This window comes from Oryzias latipes, chromosome 7, assembly GCF_002234675.1.
Source record: "Oryzias latipes chromosome 7, ASM223467v1".
Lineage (NCBI taxonomy): Eukaryota > Metazoa > Chordata > Actinopteri > Beloniformes > Adrianichthyidae > Oryzias > Oryzias latipes.
The window spans coordinates 19,974,575-19,995,091 of NC_019865.2; the positions used below are offsets into that span (position 1 = coordinate 19,974,575).

The 20,517-nt window shown below is 38.9% G+C and overlaps 1 protein-coding gene across 2 annotated transcripts in view; it reads left to right on the top strand.

The window, feature by feature from the left end:
• Nucleotides 1-20,517, top strand: part of LOC101164479 (metabotropic glutamate receptor 4) — a 239,060-nt gene that overhangs the window by 183,596 nt on the left and 34,947 nt on the right. For both annotated transcript variants that reach the window (XM_020704800.2, XM_004070921.4), the window contains exons 4-6: nucleotides 14,364-14,499; nucleotides 16,550-16,704; nucleotides 18,278-18,418. In XM_020704800.2, the coding sequence (XP_020560459.1) occupies nucleotides 14,364-14,499; nucleotides 16,550-16,704; nucleotides 18,278-18,418 (432 nt within the window). The remainder of the gene's footprint in view (nucleotides 1-14,363; nucleotides 14,500-16,549; nucleotides 16,705-18,277; nucleotides 18,419-20,517) is intronic.

Consider the following 20,517-nt stretch of genomic DNA (forward strand, 5'->3'; position numbering starts at 1 on the left):
CCATCAGTCATGTGACCAAAGGAGCCGTGAGTTGTGTATGTTTCCTTTTCTAACAATACAGCGCGGCATGAGTAGGTGATTTTAGAAAGAACGATTTTGTATTTTTAACCTTCCACAATAAATCTGTTACCTGAACAGTTTTTGATAGTTTTTGTTTTAAGAATAACAGATGCTTGAAAAAAAAATCACCAATAATAAAAGACTAGTAATCAGTATCAGTAATTGGTAATGAATATTTTATGCGAAAAGTAATTGGTATCATATGGAATTTTAAAAGTGTGGTACTACCCGCAAGTCTTTCTGTTACCAATTAAGCTTTTTTTAAAAACACAATTGAATTGAGTAAAAAATAAAAAAATGAAAAACAACAACAACACATTCATTATAAAAAAAGAGAAACACTGTAATGACTGATTTACACTGCTTGTCGCTGCATGCCCGGCATTGCACATATATATGAAACCGTACCACCATTTAGCATTTGGCAGAGCAATTACAGGGCAGACAGCAATTCACATATTTAAATGCCAACAAAAGCACAGGTTTGTCATGAGGCATAAGTCGGATTTTACATACTCGCAGTTCGTTTTATAAATTTTTCATTACTGTTTAATGACTCTGAGGGAAATAAGCTCCAATGCAAACATGTTTTGAGCAAACGTTCATTTTATTAAAGGGATTGCTCAGATGTACTGGCAGCAGTGAGAGTTTCCAGATCAGCAGAACAGAAAGTAGGCAGAGAGCTGCGATAGGGGCCAAACCAAGTGTTCAACTTTAAACAGACATTCAGATGTAAGAAAGTGAAAGACCCACTGGTAAATTGAAAGGTTTGCTTTCTGGCTCCTCTCTTTATTCACCACAACAGACCACATTAACCACATAACAGCAGACACTGCTCCAATCCGCCTGTCGATCTCACCCTAGATCATCCCTCACTATCGAACAAGACCCCAAGATATTTAAACTCCTCCACTTGGGGCAGGAGCACTCCACCCACCCAGGGAGGGCAAACTACTACACTATCCAGACGATTGCATAAAGAAGAATAATGTTGTTTTAAATAAAGCATATTGTAACTAAAACCACAGATGCAGTTGTAGCTTATTCTGAGTGAGAAAAATGTGAAAAATTTCTGTTGTACGTCAAAAAAACAGCCTCAGTTGTCTTGTATAGCTATCCTTAATGACGTAAGACAGAAGCTTCCTTTTGGATCTGGAAGGCATGCGTAATGATGCAGTGGCTGTCAGTTTCCCTGCCTGTAGGCACATGTGAGCCTAAAGGAAAGGTTGTCAATTTTCCAGTCAATTTGTGTTCTATGATCAATGATGTACACTAATAAAGAAGTGACTGAACCATGAATACATTGAGTAGCTGAGACTTCAACCATGCAGGACGAGCTTCCTCAGAGCTACTCCTCCTCTGCATTAACAGAGGGGAGAATGCAGCTGAGGTGGCTGTTAAGTATCCACGCCTGACACCTACCTGATGAGGTATTCCATGCATGTCTGGTGAGAGCACATCTCCTGTGAGAAGAGAGGCAGGGCAAACTGCAGCGGTTCTATCTTCTGGTTGGTTTGGGAATGCTTAAATGCCTGAGAGAATTGAGCCATTTGGAATTCAGCCTGATATGTACGGTTATAATTTCCAAAAATGCACAGATTATTTACATGTTCATTGTTTGATATTCCCGCGGCGTTCATAACCAAAGTTTGTAAAGCTTGAGAAGTATTTCCCAGAGTGCCTGTTACTCGTAAAACACGTGTTTTTACTTACTCTACAGAAATCCTGTGATTATTTGAAGGCGCTGCTGCTGCCATTTCACTTTTACCAAATAAACTGCATTATCACCACAGCATTTACCATATTTGAACTTCACCAGTAAACAAAACAGCACAATTTATCTTAATAATTCCATTCAATCCTTTTCAAGGTGACTCAATTGATGTCTGTGAACCTCTAAAAGTAAACAGCTCAAACTACACTTGCCCATGAACATAACTTCGTACTTTGAACATTGTTTGTTGTCAAACTGCAGACTAAAAGCACAGTTTTGACTACATTTAAAGTAATCTTCAAGATACTTTCCACTCTCCATTATAAAAATGGCCTTGCAGCAAAGCAAAGCAAAACCAGACGAACCGGGGTTTGTGTTTTCACTGACCTGATCTGTTACAGGAAACTTATCTCTCTTCAATTTCACACTAACAGACAAATTCAGCTTAATTTTCGGGAGCAGAACTGTAAACCTGATCTCCAGTCCTGAGCTAACCCATAACAACAGCTTGACAAAGAGAACCTGGATGTATTTAGACAGTGAAACATAGTATTTCAAGCTGGCTTTAAGGTAGAGCAGTATTATGAGAAATTGTGCAATTCAGGGAGCCCTGCATTGGACTTTCAGTCTGTTCAGTGTGTCCCTCACCTTCATCCAACTGTAGCAAGGATAGGCTCCAGCAACCCTGCAGCCCCAGGGATTTAATGTGATTTCTTCAAGATTTCAGCAAATGTTTTATCCTGATGCACATCTATGTACATCTCCTGAACATAACATTGAAAAAAAAGATAAATTAATCCCTCACATCAATTATTATATAAAAAAATTGTATAAATTATTATTCTGTCACCACGCATTAGCATTTCAATAGTATTTTGTGGATTTCTTTTAGGTACAAATGAGTATTTGTGGACAAAATTGAGTATTTTGGGTAAACAAATTAGCACATAAATAGGCTAATATCTTCAATTCCTACGGTTTTGTGACTACAGAAAGTGAATTTGTGCTCATTTGTACTTTAAAAATCCTCCTTTGTGCCTACAAACTGCTATATGGTGAATTACTGAATTGTGGTTCAATATCCTAATTTGTGCACACAAACCCTAATTTGTGGCCGCAAATTATTAATTTAAAGGAACAATTTCCTTTGATTTTTGAATATATGTTCAGGGCTCCGTACACATTAACCCGGATTTGCTTTTTTTGTATTGTACAATTAAGCCATTAGTCACCTTTATCTGCAGTGAATGCTTGTGTTTGTGTTGTGTTGTGAACTGAACGGCTTTGTCGTATATTTTTAAAGTGAAAATCTTTTTTTTTTTAAAAGATGTTTAACAATATAACTTTATCTATGAAACATTAGCGTTAATTCGTTTATTGTAGAAAGTCTGTAAAGAATGTTGCTGGTCTTGACCCTCCCTCATCTGAAAGCTTATACAGAACCAAAAGCTAAAGGGTTTCCTAGTTTATTGCGACTGCACCCCCAGCTTAAAGGTAGAACTGGATGTATAAATCCCCACACCAAACTAGTCTAATAACTTCTCAGTTCAGATCACCTGCATTGATGTTCATTATCACAGTTCTCATATTTGGGTTGAGTCCAATATCTGTCACTCTTGTACTAGGAATGTCAAATGACACTATAAGATGTCTCTTGCCCTCATTAGTCTCAAATATTTTCTGTCACATGAGAAGTAGCAATAAAAAAATTATGTTTGTTAAATGTGACTTTCTCATTAACAGATATTTAAGAGAAAATGTGCCTGTGACTCATTTATCATCAGTTTAATGTGCAAAAATAAAATAAAAAACAGTTAAGTTGAAGTCAACAAACCACTACTTTGGATTAATCAGGTGATGGTGCATTAGTAGCAAACGATTCATTACCCAGCAGTGAACAGACATGAGACAATTAGCCATCTGAGCGTTAGAATAGATCAAATGCTATTTAATAGATAATTGTTAGTTGGTGATTAAGTACCAATTTAATTACACAAAAGTAAAAAAACGCATATAACTTATAACTCTTAGCTGATTGTTAACTTAAGGAGTTAAAATTGGCAAAAACAAACTTAATTGTCATTTATGATATTGTGGAGGATTACTATTTATTAATTATTACTACTATTGTTGAACCTTTTGAGAATTTGGTAGCTTATAATAAACATTAAATAGAAAACACAGGATTTAATGGAAATAATGTTTTTTAGAGGTACCAGTCTGGTTTTTTACATGTCTCAAACAAGTTTGGAAGCAATTGGGAATACCCCAACGTTTCTAACGTGGCTAACGAGTGGCATGTCACAACAATTTCTAGAGTTACTTTGAACACAGTTAATAATGTCGGACTGACTGACAAACTTGTCTCTTACTCTTTTGTCACACTGAACACGTCTTATAGTTCGGTGCGCCTTATGAAAAATTTAAAACATTGAAGGCGTGGCTTATAATCCAACGTAAACTCAAGTGCGGAAAATACAATATTTTTCAGTATTTTTTTATTTAAAAATTCTTATTTTCCTTATCACAAATGTTCATACAGAATCCACAAGTATTTATTTTCCATGGAACATTTTCATTTTTGAACCGCTGGTGGACAAATCTATTGCGACTCGATGTTCAAGTCACTAACAATTTTATTCAACAAAACATCACTTGAGGCTTTTTTTTTGGTCAAAGCTGGAATAGATAGGGGTAAAGTAGTGAAAAGAAAAGAGAAAAAGGCTCACTAGAAATAATCTTATCGACCCATTTTCACATTTCTACTTTCTGGGGTTAAGTGGGGCTGGAGCCAATCCCTGCTGTCACAGGTTGGGACACAGGGTACAATGCATTACATTTATTCAGAGTATTCTGAGTGACAGTGACTTCTGCAGAAAAGTTACAGTCCCAAGTCAACCTATCATGCATGCTAATGGAGTGTGGAAGGAAGCCAGAGTCCAAGAAAAAAAGTGCACCGAAAACAAACCCAGCTGGGAAACACGACCGTTCAGAACTAGAAATAGTTGATTAGAACAGAAACTCATTAAACCATGACAAGTTGGCTTCCATACATGTTTAGAACTTAGTATTCATAGACTGTAACTGCAGTGTTTTGATGTTGACGGTGCCCTATATAAAACAGAGAGCAGACATTTTGCTTTCTCACCACTTCGAGTAAGTATCTTGACAGTTTTGGGTTTTCGAGATGAGGACAAACACACCTATTAGGCATTTTCTTTGGAGAATAGACTGTAACATTTTTTTGACTCAGCAAATCTTCTGATGTTTTTCAGTCTGTGCACACAAAAAATACAGAAACTTCGTTTTGTGAATTTCAAATGACTGTGCACTTTAGATACCGTTTGAGTACACATACTGCAGAAAACACTGATCGAACGGAGTATATAAAGGTTGTAGGTGTGAAAAATGACACAGATACCTTACATAATAAAGACAAATGGCACTGATACAGAGGTGGAATAAGGGCTATTTATCTTCTCTCCAGTAAAATGAAAGGCATACCTGTGGTTCAAATAATGAACAACACCTAACAAGCTCATCTTTCATAAAAAAACAAACATTGTTTATTTGTGTTTCTTTTACGCTGCGCCAGCTGGACAGGTTCCAATTTGAGTCCTTTAAGGTACTGTCTGACGGGGAGGAATCTGGTCACTTTGCTGCATCTATATAATAGTCTTTGATTATTAAAAAGGGCCAGTACATTAGAGCTGATCTTGTACCCATGATGCATTTCTTCCAAGCCCCTTTCCTTTTGAGCACTGAGCCGAGTGCACAGCATCAGTGACACAACAGCAATCCAGGGACACTGGGGAAAGATTTAGTGTCTTGCTCTAGGACATTTTAGCAGGGTGGCGGCTGTAACAGGGGATTACACAGAGGGCTTTTCATTTCAGGGTCAGCATCCCCTGATGGTTTTAGTCCACTGTTTCACAGTGAGTCCTCCCTGTGTTTCCCCCCCTTAACCTCCCAGCATCTTAAAAGGCAAAGCACAATCTGTGAAAGATGGATAATGTACCAAAGTTTAGCCACTTTCTGGGGTTCATCTGAGGGAAACCCCTACTTGCCTTCTGTTTTTTGTCTTTAAATGATTTCCACTGATTCCACAAGTTAGGTAAGGATTAAAGAATTTACTGTATTTTTTGGACTATATGTCGCTCCAAAGTATAAGTTGCAATAGCCAAAAAACAGATAATAAAGAAAAAAAAATCACGTCACACTTTTGGGAGAAATCTATAACAAAATAAGGTTACAAGAACAGATGGACAATCAATAACATGCTAAACTGGCATTCTTGATTGCAATTTTAGCATTTGGTGTTCACACTGTCCTTACCTGATGCTACCACATTTACTCACAGTTAGAAGAGGCTTGGTATGAAATGTCAAAGCAGTGCAAATCTTATGAATCTTGCTTTCACAGATTTATTTTGATATATGAAAGACTTTGTGTCGTATAATTACGGCCAGGCACAAACTGCAATTAATAATTCCTCCTTATGATCAATTTTCAAACGGTTGGCACTTTAATGTTTAGAATAGAATGCTACCCATAAGTCACTTTCAAATCAGAGTTCCTGATTGGTCAATGTTTGTTTAACTTTTAAAAATGTGTTCAGTGAAAGCCTATATTGAACGTAGAGCCTGGAAACAGGTTTATATTATTGTGTGGCAACAGCAAACATAAGTTTTGAATGTGAAAGCCTAAAACACGCATTTACTCGAGTTTGCACAGACTTTTCATTAATCGATTGTATCAATTGTATCGATACCAAGGTGGAATATTGATACTAGCGTGATGAGATCAATACTTTCCATACTTTTGTTGCAGTTTTTCTTCAGTACGTACAGTAGCGAGTGTGAATTTACTTACGGAGTTTATGCAAGCGAGGTGTCCATTTGTCTGCAGTGTTACCAGATTGGACACAAGAAACACCCAATTTGAGCAAACGGCATCCCGATTTGAGGGAAAACGGGCCAATCTGGCAATACAGTGTGTAGCAGCACAACAGCCCCCACCTCGCTGCTGTTCACATTTAGCCCCTCCCCTCCCTGCTTCTTTGGAGAGTCATTATGGAGTCACATGTTTGCACGCTTTGGTCAAATTTTTATTTTATTTTTCAATTTTTATTTAACTTTTATTTCACCAGGTGAGCTATATTAATAACGACCTGGGACTGTTCGTTATATTTGGGGTTGTACTGTTTGTGTTTTTATTTTTATTTAAACCACCGAATGGTTCCCAAGCGTGGCATTACACTGCTGCTAGTGACTAGTGAAATGGTGTATATCCAAAACTACTCTATAATCAAACATTTCAAGAAAAAGGGACCTATCAATATCGGCAACACTATAATTACTTGGTATCGGATTGATGCCCAAATTCCCAGTATCGCCCACCCCTAATGGTGTAGTATGCAATTATACTACACCACTGGCAAAAAAACTCGATTTATACTCAGAAAACTACAGGTAATTTGAATAAATAGTTGGACTAAAAGTGCAATCGTGTTCCCTGAAATTTGTTATTGCTTGGGTCTCATGTGATCACTAGTCTGTGATCAACACCGAGGCTAAAGAACAGAGCGTTGATCTGCAGCCACGCTTCATAAAGAGAACTATCAGTGTATTAATGGAGCCGCGCTGCTGTTCAGAGCAGATGGCCGATCAGACTCCCCGCACTGGCTTATAATTATGACCCGACCCTGTCTGCTCCTTCACAACAAAAAGTGTTTTAAATGCTGGTCAAAGGACTTTTTGCCTCATGCAGCACATTTCTGTGTGTGTGTGAGTTTGCTGCTGCTTCCTTTTACAGAACACGCATGGGTTATTGGGAATTCTGCATTGTTCAAAGGGCCGTTCACATTGACGGATGATAGCAGAGGATGGGCTCTAGTCCCATGATGCAACTTTGAGCTCGATGGAGTGGATTATAGTGAGTTGGTGTTTATGTAAACCAAAACAACATTTTTATATGCAGTTGTTGCACATAGTATCTTGTTTTTCTTCATCACCCAAAAGATCAACAAATCTTCTCACCTCTTTTATGGAAGCAAATGGATTTTGGTTTAATGTAAAACAGCACATTTTTTGCACCATTAACTTCTTCCACGTTTTTATGGATCAAAGCCTTCGCTAAAAACGCCACATTTCAGAGGCTGGATTAAAGAGCCTGTCCATTACCGCCATGATTACCGTGATTTGCAAGACTTTCATTTAAGTCAGTACATGTACTTAAATTCTCATATAGAGGAAAATTATGATGTCAGTATTCAATGAACCTTTGCAATTTTCACAGAGACTAACCAAACTTCTGCATTTTCAGTGCCCTCCTTTCATTTGAGTCCAAAGTCTTCATGATTAGCCTTGGAGTTGTTGGCCATTTTTTTTCCCCAGCGTTTCAAAAGAAAATACCTGACATCTCCAAAGGTACATTGTAGAAACATCTGCAGCGTCACCACATTACATACTTCCTTCGTGTCCTACAAGGATAGTTAGAGTTTTGCTGCAATCAGTCTCAAAGCCGGAGAGTAGTCAATGTTTGTGGAAGCACCGTTTTACCCAAGAGTGCCGCACGAAAGAAAAAAAAAGAATATGAGAGACAATTAGGAGAGCGGAAAGTGAGGCTGACAGCGAAGAACTCAGGAGAGGCCAGTAGTCTCCTGAGCACGGAGTATTTTTAGAGGTGCCTCTCAGATTGAAAGTGTTGTACAGAAGGCATTATGGGAGACATATAGAGACTTGGAAAGTTTTTCTGCAGTGGAACAAAGATTTGCAAGATGGCACTGCTTGTTCTCTGTTCTAAAACATAAAAAGATTTTTTTCAAGATGTCATCTGCTGATTTAAATATTGTGTTGAAGAAGTGAAGTTTTCAGTCATGCCATGGCATTTCCTGCTTTAAGAGAGTACGTCGATATGAATATTTTTTGAGACAGACCAAAAAACAAAATTCCCAGTCCTAAGAACATCTCTATTTAAGCAGTTTTATTGAAATAGATAAGATCTGCAGGGTCCTGGACACCTGCTGTGTGAGACACAACCCACCAGGTATGGTTTTCTCCCCCATGCAGGGGCATTCCCTTGATGCTTACAAGTCACTGGTTACATGACTGAGCTTAAGATAAAAAGGTTAAACCTCTGACCAATCCCCCAATATGGTTGTAAAAACACAGAAACAAAGAAGAAGACAGTGTGCTCGACCCTGCCCCTGACTGTTGTTACTGTAAAGGTGTCCCCCCTCTGCAATTCAATTCAATTCAGTTTTATTTGTATAGCCCAAATTCACAACAACAGTCGTCTCAATAGGCTTCGTACCGGTAATTATAAAGTGAACATACAGTCAAAAGGATCATAAATGCGTAGAATTCAATAGGAGAATACTAAACTTTAACTAAACAGACTAAACTAAATTGGGCAGCAGATGAGTTTCATGAAGTTGGGGGACGGCTGGGGGTGCAAGACGAGCTGGAGGCAGGATTTACAGCCAGGTGTAGGAGCAGCAGTAGAGACAAGCCAGGGACAAGATACTTGGTCAGGTAGAGGAGCACGGACGAGCCAGAGGTGAGGACCACAGCCAAGTGCAGGTGCACGGTCAACCCAATGAGGAAAAGACAAACATTAACAATGTTGACTCAGACCAATCACTGCTTAGTGACCATTTCTGGTTCCACCATGATGACATATCACGACTGAATTGACTTCATTTGGTTGGAGTCAGAAGTAAGACATTTTCTATGGGTGACATCACTCACTCGGTCCAGTTCTCATATACAGTCAATGATTATGACCAAAAGGCACAAAAACCCCCCCTAAAGTTTAGAAATGCTGCATTCAGCAGGTGTGAAGAGATTTTCGCTGACCTAAACACCTCTACTGCATTGTTTTTCCCTCGTACAAGATATATTAGATCAAAAAATCTTTTCACAGTGGTTGTTGCCTTTCTTGAAATTTCAACAGACAACTCAAGGGGCAGTGCCTTAAACACTTCTAAACTGAGAAAGCAAAGGCATATTCACAGATGAGCAGATGCTGCCACATAGAACGAAAATATCAATTCTATCTTAAAAACTAACAGAAATACAGCTGTATTCCCATGACAGGGCTGGAGCAGAATGCAGCTACTCCCAGAGGCTGGCTTTGTATTCCCTGGCTCTCTCTGGAGTTAAACAATGCTGCAGCCAGTTGCTGTGATGTGAAAAGAGAAGAGACGGGAAGGATGAGTGTTCCGATTCCACGCAGCAGATGTTGAGGGAACAAGGGGCTTCAGTAGCAGTGAGGCAATTACATTCAAATGTAATGATTGATCGATTTTCCAACAGCATAGTTTACTGCTGTGCAGATGTCAAAATTAGCATGAGGTACGACAACGCACAGAGGAGGAAAGGCAAACTGCTTCCCCAGCTGAATCAAAAAAACACTAAAAGAACTTAAGTGACACTAAAAGTAGATTTTATTTGATTCATGTTTAAAAGTATAATCTCAACAAACAAGATGCTCCTGTACAAACACCACATTTGGTTAATGATATGGATAATTACTTAAAAATCAATATTCCTGGATGTAAAATGTAATCTTGGTTTCTTCAAGGGAAACTCCATAGACTACGGGGCTTTGCTCTTATTTTCAGAATTTTTAACTTACAATTTACGTAATGATCAATAAAAACTCTGTTTATGTAACAAAATGAAAAGGCTGTTATGCCTTAGTCACCACTGTCCTTACGGGTGGATATGGGTGAAAATTGGTCAAATCTGTAAGGGGCACCTAGGTAGCCCACACAAAATTATAAGATACACCCCTCGATGAGCCAGGGGAGTGAAAATGTTCATCCACATTCTTCTATTGGCATGCTGTGCAAGGGGTCCATTAGTGCTGTTCAAGTGATAAGTGTGCACACTTTGCACGCAACCTGTCTGTCAGAAATAAGTAAATTAGACAGAGCATGGTTTGTGTTGGCATCCAACGGGCATCTTATGAGCACTCACGTGCGCCTGCGCCTGATATGCGTGCAGTGTTGCTCGCTCAACTAACTAACAACCGGAGTGCTGCGCAAAGGGCGCCGTACGACAGTATTCTCCATTCGTCATAAGTATGTGTAACTCACATTATCCTTAAAAATATTTCACGATACACTAACCACATGGACGACAATGGTACGTTCCATTTTCATGAGGTTAACACACAGAACATTAAGAAAAGTGTGAGGCACACCTGAGCACCTTTTTAAGTTGCGGCCGATTCTCTCTACAATCCTCTACGGGTCTGGATGACCCAAAAACCCACAGCACCTGTACCAAGCCTGGACAACCCAAAACCCACAGCACCCGTACCGATAACTTAGGCCTTTAAATTGGTTTGATGTTTTGCTGGTTTCTGTTTATTCCAGTTAAAAACCACTTTATTTTAGAAATATAAAACAGAACATTACTAAATATGCAAATGTTTACTATCTTATCTCAAATCTAAAAAAAAAAAAATTTAAATGGACTAAATTTGAAAGGGCCTATGTTATGCTAAATCAACTTTTTGTGCTTTTAAGGTTAATGTTCATTCCTGACAAAAAACAAACCCAAAGCGATATTTTGATCCAATCATGCATTTCTGAGTATTCTTCTAAAAACCTGATCTCTGAGCACCAGCTCCTCCCAACCCACAAAAATGAGCAGGTTCTCACATTGGGATGTAGACAAGTGAGGAAAAGCCCCTTCCAGGAAGAGTCTGCGCTGCCAGCAGCACCCCCAGGCAAACACGCACCCACACGAGCTAGCAGTGATCTGCAAAAACACTTTCCTTATATATGCACAATAAGTACATCCATCTTTACAAAAGTTTGGATGTTGTATGTTTTGGTGGGCGAAACGCAGACATGCTGCTGAGGCCTGCTTTAGGTTGACGTCATGAAATGGTGTAACCACAAGGAGTGAAAAGCGGAGCATCAGAGATCGAGTCGTCTTACTTCCGGTGATGATCTTGAAACAAAAACGTATAGATTATGGCTAAAATAACTGAAAATAACTCCTAATTTAATTTTAAAAATAACTCTTTACAGTGCCAAAGGTAATATATTGTCATTTATATGGATATAGATTTTACTCAGAAAGGCTTTAGAATAGCATGATACAGGCCCTTTAATAACTGGGAAACATTTATTTACCCAAGTCTTTTCAGATAAATACAAAAATATTATAATGATCAAAGTGTAATCCAGATATTTGATTTACCTGTGTTTGTAATAAACTTGTTTTCAATCTCCATATTAGACCCCTACATAAATTAGGCTTTAAAATCGTGCCTCACGGAAAACAAAATACCCACACTAAATCGAAGTGAAGTAAAAGAGGTCTCCAGTATGAAAGGATCAATATGCTGATCTTAGGCTGCTGGTTAGCCAAAGAGACACATGTAAAGCAGGTAATTTAGGGCTTGGCTGTGGCTGCTCTAATAAAACCAGGTCTCGCCTGAGCGCGCACCGAAGCATCCCCTGACACCACAAAACAACAGGACACGGGCCAGCACTCACACAGGAACAAATCTATTCCTCCAGTGCAGGAACTCCTAATCCATTAACCAGTCAAGTAGACACACAAAGAGACTCAAACAGCCCCTTTCGACGTTTGATGTACAGGACAATCCTTCCACACTGTCTTTCTAATAAAACGACTCCAAGGGAATAGATGAAGCAGAATATGAAAAAAAAAAGCGATTACAATTGTTGTGGATGTAAATTCAGCATAGCAGTGCAGGTCACTGACTGGAGCAACTCACTGACTTAACTAGAAGTGATTTTTTTTTGTGGCCCGGAGCAATGCAGCTCAACCTCCCTGCTAATAGAATGGAACCCCCACCCTTTATGCGAATATCCCCTTTGTTTTGTAACTCAGACTCTTTTAAATGTTGAATGCCGATAACCATACTAAGGTAAATGTGTAATTAATTGTCCCCAGGGCTGTTTTTGGAAATGTGACTGAGAAAAAAGTCAACATGAATGTTGCATTGGCATTAAAAAGCTTAGAATAATGGTAAACGTGGTATTTTTTTCATTACCTCAAAAAAGGTGAGGGTGCTTTTGAAGCTGCTTATGATGTTGTCTCCCTTTTATGCTACATTCACATTGGGCATGTGTCATGTGTTTTTAGCACATAGTGTTCTCACTTGACTGTTGCTACCTGATACTAGTGCATGTACCCACAGTTGGAAGAGGCTTGGTGTCAAATGTCGCTGATGAAAATCTCGTGAATCTTGCAACAGGCTTTTTCTTTCACAGCTCTATTCCGATATATGAAAAGACGTTTGGCTGAATCTGAATTGCTTCCCTACCCCTATGGCTTCTCCCTACCCCTACATTTATCCCTCCAACCGGAGAAATATGGAAAAAGTAGTCTCTTGAAATTCGGACATTACTACCACTCGATGACGTCATCAATAGTCATAGGTCATCTAGGTTGGGGAGTAACTGCCAGCACTCGGAAAATACATAACATCATCGGTCTTATAACATTAAAAAGTCATGCAAAAACAAAAAGTCAATACTTACATTTAAATCTGAACTTCTATGCTTTATGCACACTCACATGAAGAAATGCGTTTCCCCTCCACCCACAAGTGGAACGCTGATCACCCTATCAGCGGAGGGATAGCCAGCCCTAAGTCGGCTCCTCCTTGATAAAACATTTTTGGACATCTCTGCAGCTTCAAAGGCTCCTACTATTGGAGCAAAAAGGGAGAGGCAAGAGGGTTGGGAAGCAATTCAGATTCATCCTTTGTGTCATGTAATTCCATCTGAACGCAGACCACAATTATTAATTTCTCTTTCATGATCAATTTTCAAAAGGTTGGGACTTTATGAATGAAAAGGGATGCCGTCTATACATCACTACCAAATCGCAGTCCCTGATTTGTCAAAGTTCAACTGGTTTAACTTTTAATGCACGGTCTATGGCTGCCCGTTTTGTACATAAAGCATGTAAACAAACTTGAGTAGCTATGTGAGAATGCGATAGTTTTAAACGCAGAAGCCTAAAATATGCAATTACGCATGTTTACATGGACTTTTACTTGGAAATGGCCTTTTTCACATGCATTGCTGAGGCTGGAGTTAATGGAGCTTTTGGTTTTATATCAATCCAATAACTTTTAGAAAGGAAAGATTTTGTTGGAAAAGTAGTTCAGAAAATGGAAACAACTCAATGACTTGTGTAACAAGAAAAATGACTGAAAGATGATAGAAACGGATTTCAATACAAAATTTGTTTACGTTCAAATGCTACATAATTTCCTCAGTGTGGGTGGCAGGACTATAACGTGAATTGATGACTAGCAATGCCCCCATGTAGCTCCTTGTGGTTCAGGTAAAGATTTTTTTAATACTTTGCATCCCTCATAATGGGAAATATTGAACCTGTACATCTTTGGTCGAGGATCCATCATCTAAAACCTCAAAGACAAGGGCTTTTTGCAGGTCGAAGAAGGAAAAAAAAAAGCCAAATTTCATTATGTGACCCAAAAACTGTATGCACCTGCATCTGCAGAATAACTGAAACTGTTTTGATCTAAAAAAAAAAAAAAAAACTCATCTGTTTCTCTTACACAGGTGACCTGTGCATTTCACAGTCAGTGAAAATACCACGTGAGCCGAGAGCTGGAGAGTTTGACAAGATCATTCGGAGGCTGAGTGAGAACCCCAATGCTCGAGTGGTCATAATCTTCGCCAATGAGGATGACATCAGGTGAGCGAATGAGTTCTGCCAGCTTATTTTGTCACCATCCTGACACTTCTCAATCACTGGATACATTTTTTTAATGAAAACCCCCCCAAAACTCACTGGGATTTGATCATTGCAGTTTGCATGTTGTAGCTGACACACTCTGTGCTTTGTGGCTTTTTTACTAAACAAAACTGTCTTTGCAGTCAACACAAAAACATCCGAAAGGACAGTTTATCACACATTTTCCAGTTACCATTGCATTGTATAAACCCTTTAAAAGTATAAATAGGCCAATATGTTCCTGTCCCCATCTGTAATAATCTAGCTTTTTAGGACAAAGGCAATATTATCAGTGTCCCCATTTTCCTGATAGAATCACAAATTAGCCACTACAGATTCATTATCCAGTATTAGTCTAAATTAGGAAGCAATTCATTAGAACTCAGCTGAATCAACACATACAGCACTGTTCCGAATTTGTCAGGGGAGGATTTTTTTCCTGTAACTAGTCGGGGTGTTGGCCTAATTTTAGTGGAAGCAGACAGTGATTTGGGGCAGTCCCCTGGCAATGACCAGGGCAGGAGCCACAGAGCTCGTCCAGCTTGGTTTCTGATGAAAAGAAACAGACTGGATATGTAATATTTGCAAAAAGCTGCAAGGGATCTCAAGGCAGCGCGCCTGTTCTACCCTTGAACCCAGTCCGTGTGAGCAGAAGCCTAATGAACCCAAATTTGGATGCATGAAAAGCATAAAAGACGGAGGTCTTTTGCAAAGAAATGAAACTATACAAAGAAATCTAAAATGCATAAAAGGAAACGAAGATAAGAAGAAAAAAAATTGTGAAACTTAAATTGGGAATAATTACATCTTCCTAATGGAGTTGAAAGGTCTTAATCAGATTTGGAGAGGGACAACACTTGCAATAAGTTGATGGTGGTGTTTAAGATCTGAATAATCACACACTTAAGTCCCACTTTGATCATCTTTTGATCTTTTGTAAAAGCCTTTCCAGTGGTTATTTAAGGATGACGTTTTTAGCCAAAATCTATAAACTTGTGTTGTTTTCTAGCCAGTAGTTCATTAAAAATTTGCTTCTGAGTTGTGAGCAGGATGGTTGTTGTGGAGCTCATAACGAGTAGCTTGTGAACTGGCCAGCATATTTCCACATCTCAAATACAATATTTTTCATTTATTTGTTTGCTCATGATTTACGATTTGTATAAAGAAATAATCAGAAACGCAATTTTAAACTCTTTTTCTTTATACATGTCCTCCATTATGAGAAAAATGCTTTAAAAACATGTTAAAAACACCAAAAACACAATTTTCATTGGAGTGGGTCTTTAAGCTTTCATAAAAAGGTATATTTCAGATGAGCCTAAAGAGAAAAAGGATTTAAAGATGAACCGATCACACAGAGCAAAGAGGAGCTCAACCTTTTTGAATCACAATGCTTCAGGAGAAAAAGAAAGTGGTGTTTGACCTCATCTTCAAAATGTCAAAATGTAGATTTAAAGTCATTTTTCCCAATTACCATAAAGCTTTTTGCATTTCGGTTTGAATCCATTGAAGAAAAAACTTTGTATCCATTTTTGGATGACTTACAGGCCAATAAAAATGAAATAATGGAAGACAGGGTATCATGGGAAAAAAAATGATTCTCAGTCATTTCCTCCGTAAAGCGCTATAAGGGGAGGTTGATGCTCCACACGTCAGGGGGCTGTGTTTCAGTTGGATCTCGCTGTGCTTAAGCTTTATTCATGCAACAGCTGAAGCTGAGCGGGCTGATATTTATTTTCCCACACTTGCGTCGTTTGGCAGTAAATCTGGTCAAATACGGTGAAGATGTCATTCTGCTGCTGCCAGGGAGAAATATAGCAGCTTGATGAGAATAAATGGCTTTTGAAATCTGTCTTTGAGTAACTTTGTTTTTATGTATTCAGACTATTTTGGATCGGCACAAACCTACATGTCATTTAAACTGTCACGTCAGGTCACATTTGAACATAACCGACACAGATTCATGACTTGAACACAGCAACAAACAGTGATAAGTCTCTCTGGTTCACAGGCGGCTTCTCCAGGCAGCTAAGAAGGCCAATCAAACCGGTCATTTTATCTGGGTCGGTTCAGACAGCTGGGGATCCAAAATTTCCCCAATCCTGAACCAAGAAGAAATGGCGGAAGGTGCTGTCACCATCCTTCCAAAACGACAGTCCATTAAAGGTATTTACTATTATAGATAAAATGATGGCTTTCAAGATAAAAATGTTAAGAATTTCATTTACTCATAACTAAAGCAGTTTTTTTACCTTCAAAGTGAAGTAAAGCTGTGACATTTTTAATGACAAGACCTTATGTCTACATTAACAGGTTTTTGGTCATGAACAGAAATATAAACCAAACACTTTTTTTTGTTCCCATTTGTCATGACTTAAAGAGTGTAGTGAGTGAAGTGGTGTAGTGGTCAGCGCTTCGCCTTACAGCAAAAAGCCCCTGGTTCAAATTCCAGCTGGGACCTTTCTATGTGGAGTTTGCATGTTCTTTAGGGTAATTGATTACTCCAAGTTGACCCTGGGTGCAAGTGTGTGGCCCTGCAACAGAGTATCAACCTGTCAAGAGTGTACCCCACCCCTGTCCAACAGCAGCCAGGTTAGGGTCCAGCAACACTGTGACTCCAAAAGTGATTTAGCTGATTAAAAAACTGGATGGAACTCAAAGATCTGAAACAAGTTCCTAAATAATGTTTACAAAACTATCTAGTGAGCACTTCTTTGCTGAGCTGATTGTTCCCATCTCACATATAACGATATTGATTAGACAGCGTGATTATCGCACTGGTGTGCCTTCGACTGGCCACAATAAAAGGCCACTCTGAAACATACTGTTTTGTTTTATTGGGTGACTGAGGTTTGGGGATTTCAAAAACTGGTCAGTATCTGGTGTAACCAACATTTCCCTCATGCAGTGCAACACACTTCCTTCGCAGAATTGATCAGGTTTTGGCCCATGTCGGTGGTGGAATTTTATGAAGAACACAGGTGGATTTGATTGATGGCATTTTATGCAAAGAGATATCATGATGAGATCCTGAGGCAAATTGTTCTGGCACACATCCAAAAACTTCACCTCATGTAGCAGTATAATAAATGCACGGCCCTGTGTTGCAAGGATCTGTACACTAGTCTCTGAAGCTGACAACATCCCAGTTCTGTACGGCCAGCATACTCACCGGACGTGTCACCCACTCAAAATGTTTGGGATGCAATAGATCGGCGTATACGACAGCGTGTTCCAATAAAAGCCAACAAAACATTTCAAAGTGACCTTTTGTTGTGGCCAGTCTAATGCACACTTGTGCAATAATAATGTTGTCTAGTCAGTATCTTGATATGGCACACCTGTGAAGTGGGATGGATTTTCTCAGCAAAAGAGAAGTGCAGACTCTCCCTGATGTAGACAGACGTGTTAACAATATTTGAGAGAAATGGTTATAGAAAATGTTTCAGATCTTTGAGTTCTTCTAATGACAAATGGGAGCTAAAACAAAAAGTTTGCGTTTATATTTTTGTTCAGTGCGTTTTGATCATGTGATGTTTCCTCCCCCCCTTTTTTCTTTTTTGATCTTTTTGCTAAAATTATGCATTTTTAATAAAGCTTAGTCTGATTTCCTTCCTTTGTTTTAGGCTTTCGCTCAACTGGTTTTAAAAAACTGACGAGGCGTCTGAACTGAACTATTTTCTTTGCCTGCTGCATGACAAAACAATATGGTCACTTTACTGTTACCCGTTTCTTCCAGGCTTTGATCGCTACTTCATTAGTCGAACGTTGGAGAACAACAGGAGGAATATTTGGTTTGCAGAGTTTTGGGAGAACAACTTCCAGTGCAAACTCAGTCGGCACGCTGTGAAGAAAGGATCTGGCATTAAAAAGTGCACAAGTAAGTTTGATTAAAGAGGATTTCACTCAAGCATTCTTCCAAAATCCAAAAATGTGTTTGTTTGTTGAACACTTGTATTTATTTGTCATAAGGGAAACCAATGGACACTCCTAATGTAGGTTAAGTTTAATGAGCATAAGCTGTGTTGCAATAAGTAATTTAGTAAGGAAAATTAACGTTTTCATTACTGATATGCTCACTGGTTCCATTTGCAGGATCTAAACATTGCATTCACTACATGCTCTGAAAACATTAACAGCTAATGAAGTTAGTTCATTAGATCCATGAGTTTAGTCATCCATCTACATTTCTGTGTACTTAAATATTTACATTTATAAGGATTTTGATGTGAAAATCACCTAAATCTAACTGTTTAAGTGTTTATTTCTAACATTTAAATTAAGTCTATGGGAAAATCAAAGTTGATGATATATCGATATCTGCTGGCTTCCAGCAAAATAATTTGTTAAAACCTTTTTAAAAGTAAAAAAACTGTTTTTTATTTATCTTTTTAAGTAGGTACAAATATGTAATTAGGGAAGTTTTTTTTAGAAGAACATAGACTCAGGCCTAATTCACATTTGGTTCGTGCCCAAGTTCTTTTCCTGAAATTCTCCACCTTTTCTGGCAACAGAGAGATGCAGGTCAAAGAGTTGAACCCTGGTCTGCTCAGGAGTGGCTCTCACTTCTCCAGAAGAGGGTGGACCAAAGAACAGCAGTGTACTTAAGGACAACACTCATGAAGATTTGTGAAGTTAAACACAAAATAAAATTTAAAGAAACAGGACACAGCACAGGGTTGAAGGACTGCAATCATAAATGTCTGAAGCCACGTTCAAGCGGTAACTTCCATTGAAAAGTCTATATAAACGCATCTATATGCTTGTTTTGTGCTTTTTCGTTCAAAACTCTTCCATTGATCTTTGGGAAGAAATTAATATTGGTGGTTTGTGCCTGAAATTCTATGACACCCTGATTTTCATACATCAAAATAGAGCTTTGAAAAAAAATAAGCCTGGAGCAAGATTCAAAAGATTTGTTCATATAAAGACTCTTCCAACTGAAGGTGGGGGACATGCACTGGGATTTGGTAGTGTGAACACTGCGGGGTAAATGCACTTTTAAGAATGTGCGTTTAGGTAAATGGGATGCTCTGAGGTATTATATGCGATAATCTTAGATTGGCTAGTTACTTTGTGCTTTTCCCCCTATTATCCTGATCAGACAATACTGTCCCCAAGTGATCACCATGTGGAACTATGAGATTTTTACAGGCAGTTTGGTCCAATTCTGTGTTTAGTTCACTTCTGTCACAAGAACAGGCACATGGCTGGATCCAAATGTTGCAGGTTTATTAGCTCAGCTAAAAGTCCACAAAGCTAAATTAGGGTCAGGCAGGCAGGGGTCATTAGCAGGCATACAAGGGTAGTCAGGATCCAGGTGAGAGTCAGGGCAGGCAAACAGTCAGGAGACAGAAGAGCAGGTACAAATATAACACTTGGTAAGGAAGGAAGGAAGTGGCAAAAAAACGACATTTCACACTGAGCTTAACTCAGTGCAGCTGTGGTTGATGAATGAATGAGAGTCAGGTATGCAGCACCCAGGAAGTGGGCGCTGGGGTTGCTGGGACCTGTAGTGTGGTAAGAACTCTGGAGACAGTTCCCGCCGGTGACCAGAGGGGGAGACAGAGTCTTACTTCTGACAGCTTCTGAGTAATGTGCATAAAGCAAACCAAACCAGACCAGAGTGCAAAAATGATGTGCATTCTCTGCCAATTCTAACAGAGTCTGTGGGACCTAGTGTGGGATAATCTTGCAGTGCCTTTGTTCAGCAGAAAATAAGTATCTTTTTTAATTTGGGAAAAGGGATGTTGCTGTGGCACAACACCAATGAGAAGAGGTAAACACTCAACGCATGGACAGAAAATTCCTTAAAAAAAGATCAGGAAAACACTAATATATGAACAACTAACCATACATGGTCTTTTTCAGATACTGGTTGTCATGGTGGCTCAACTTGAGGCTAAATTACTGCAGCCAATTTCTTGCTCTAGCCTTTAGTGCACAGTTAAATTACAGTCAAGAGAAGCAATCATTTCT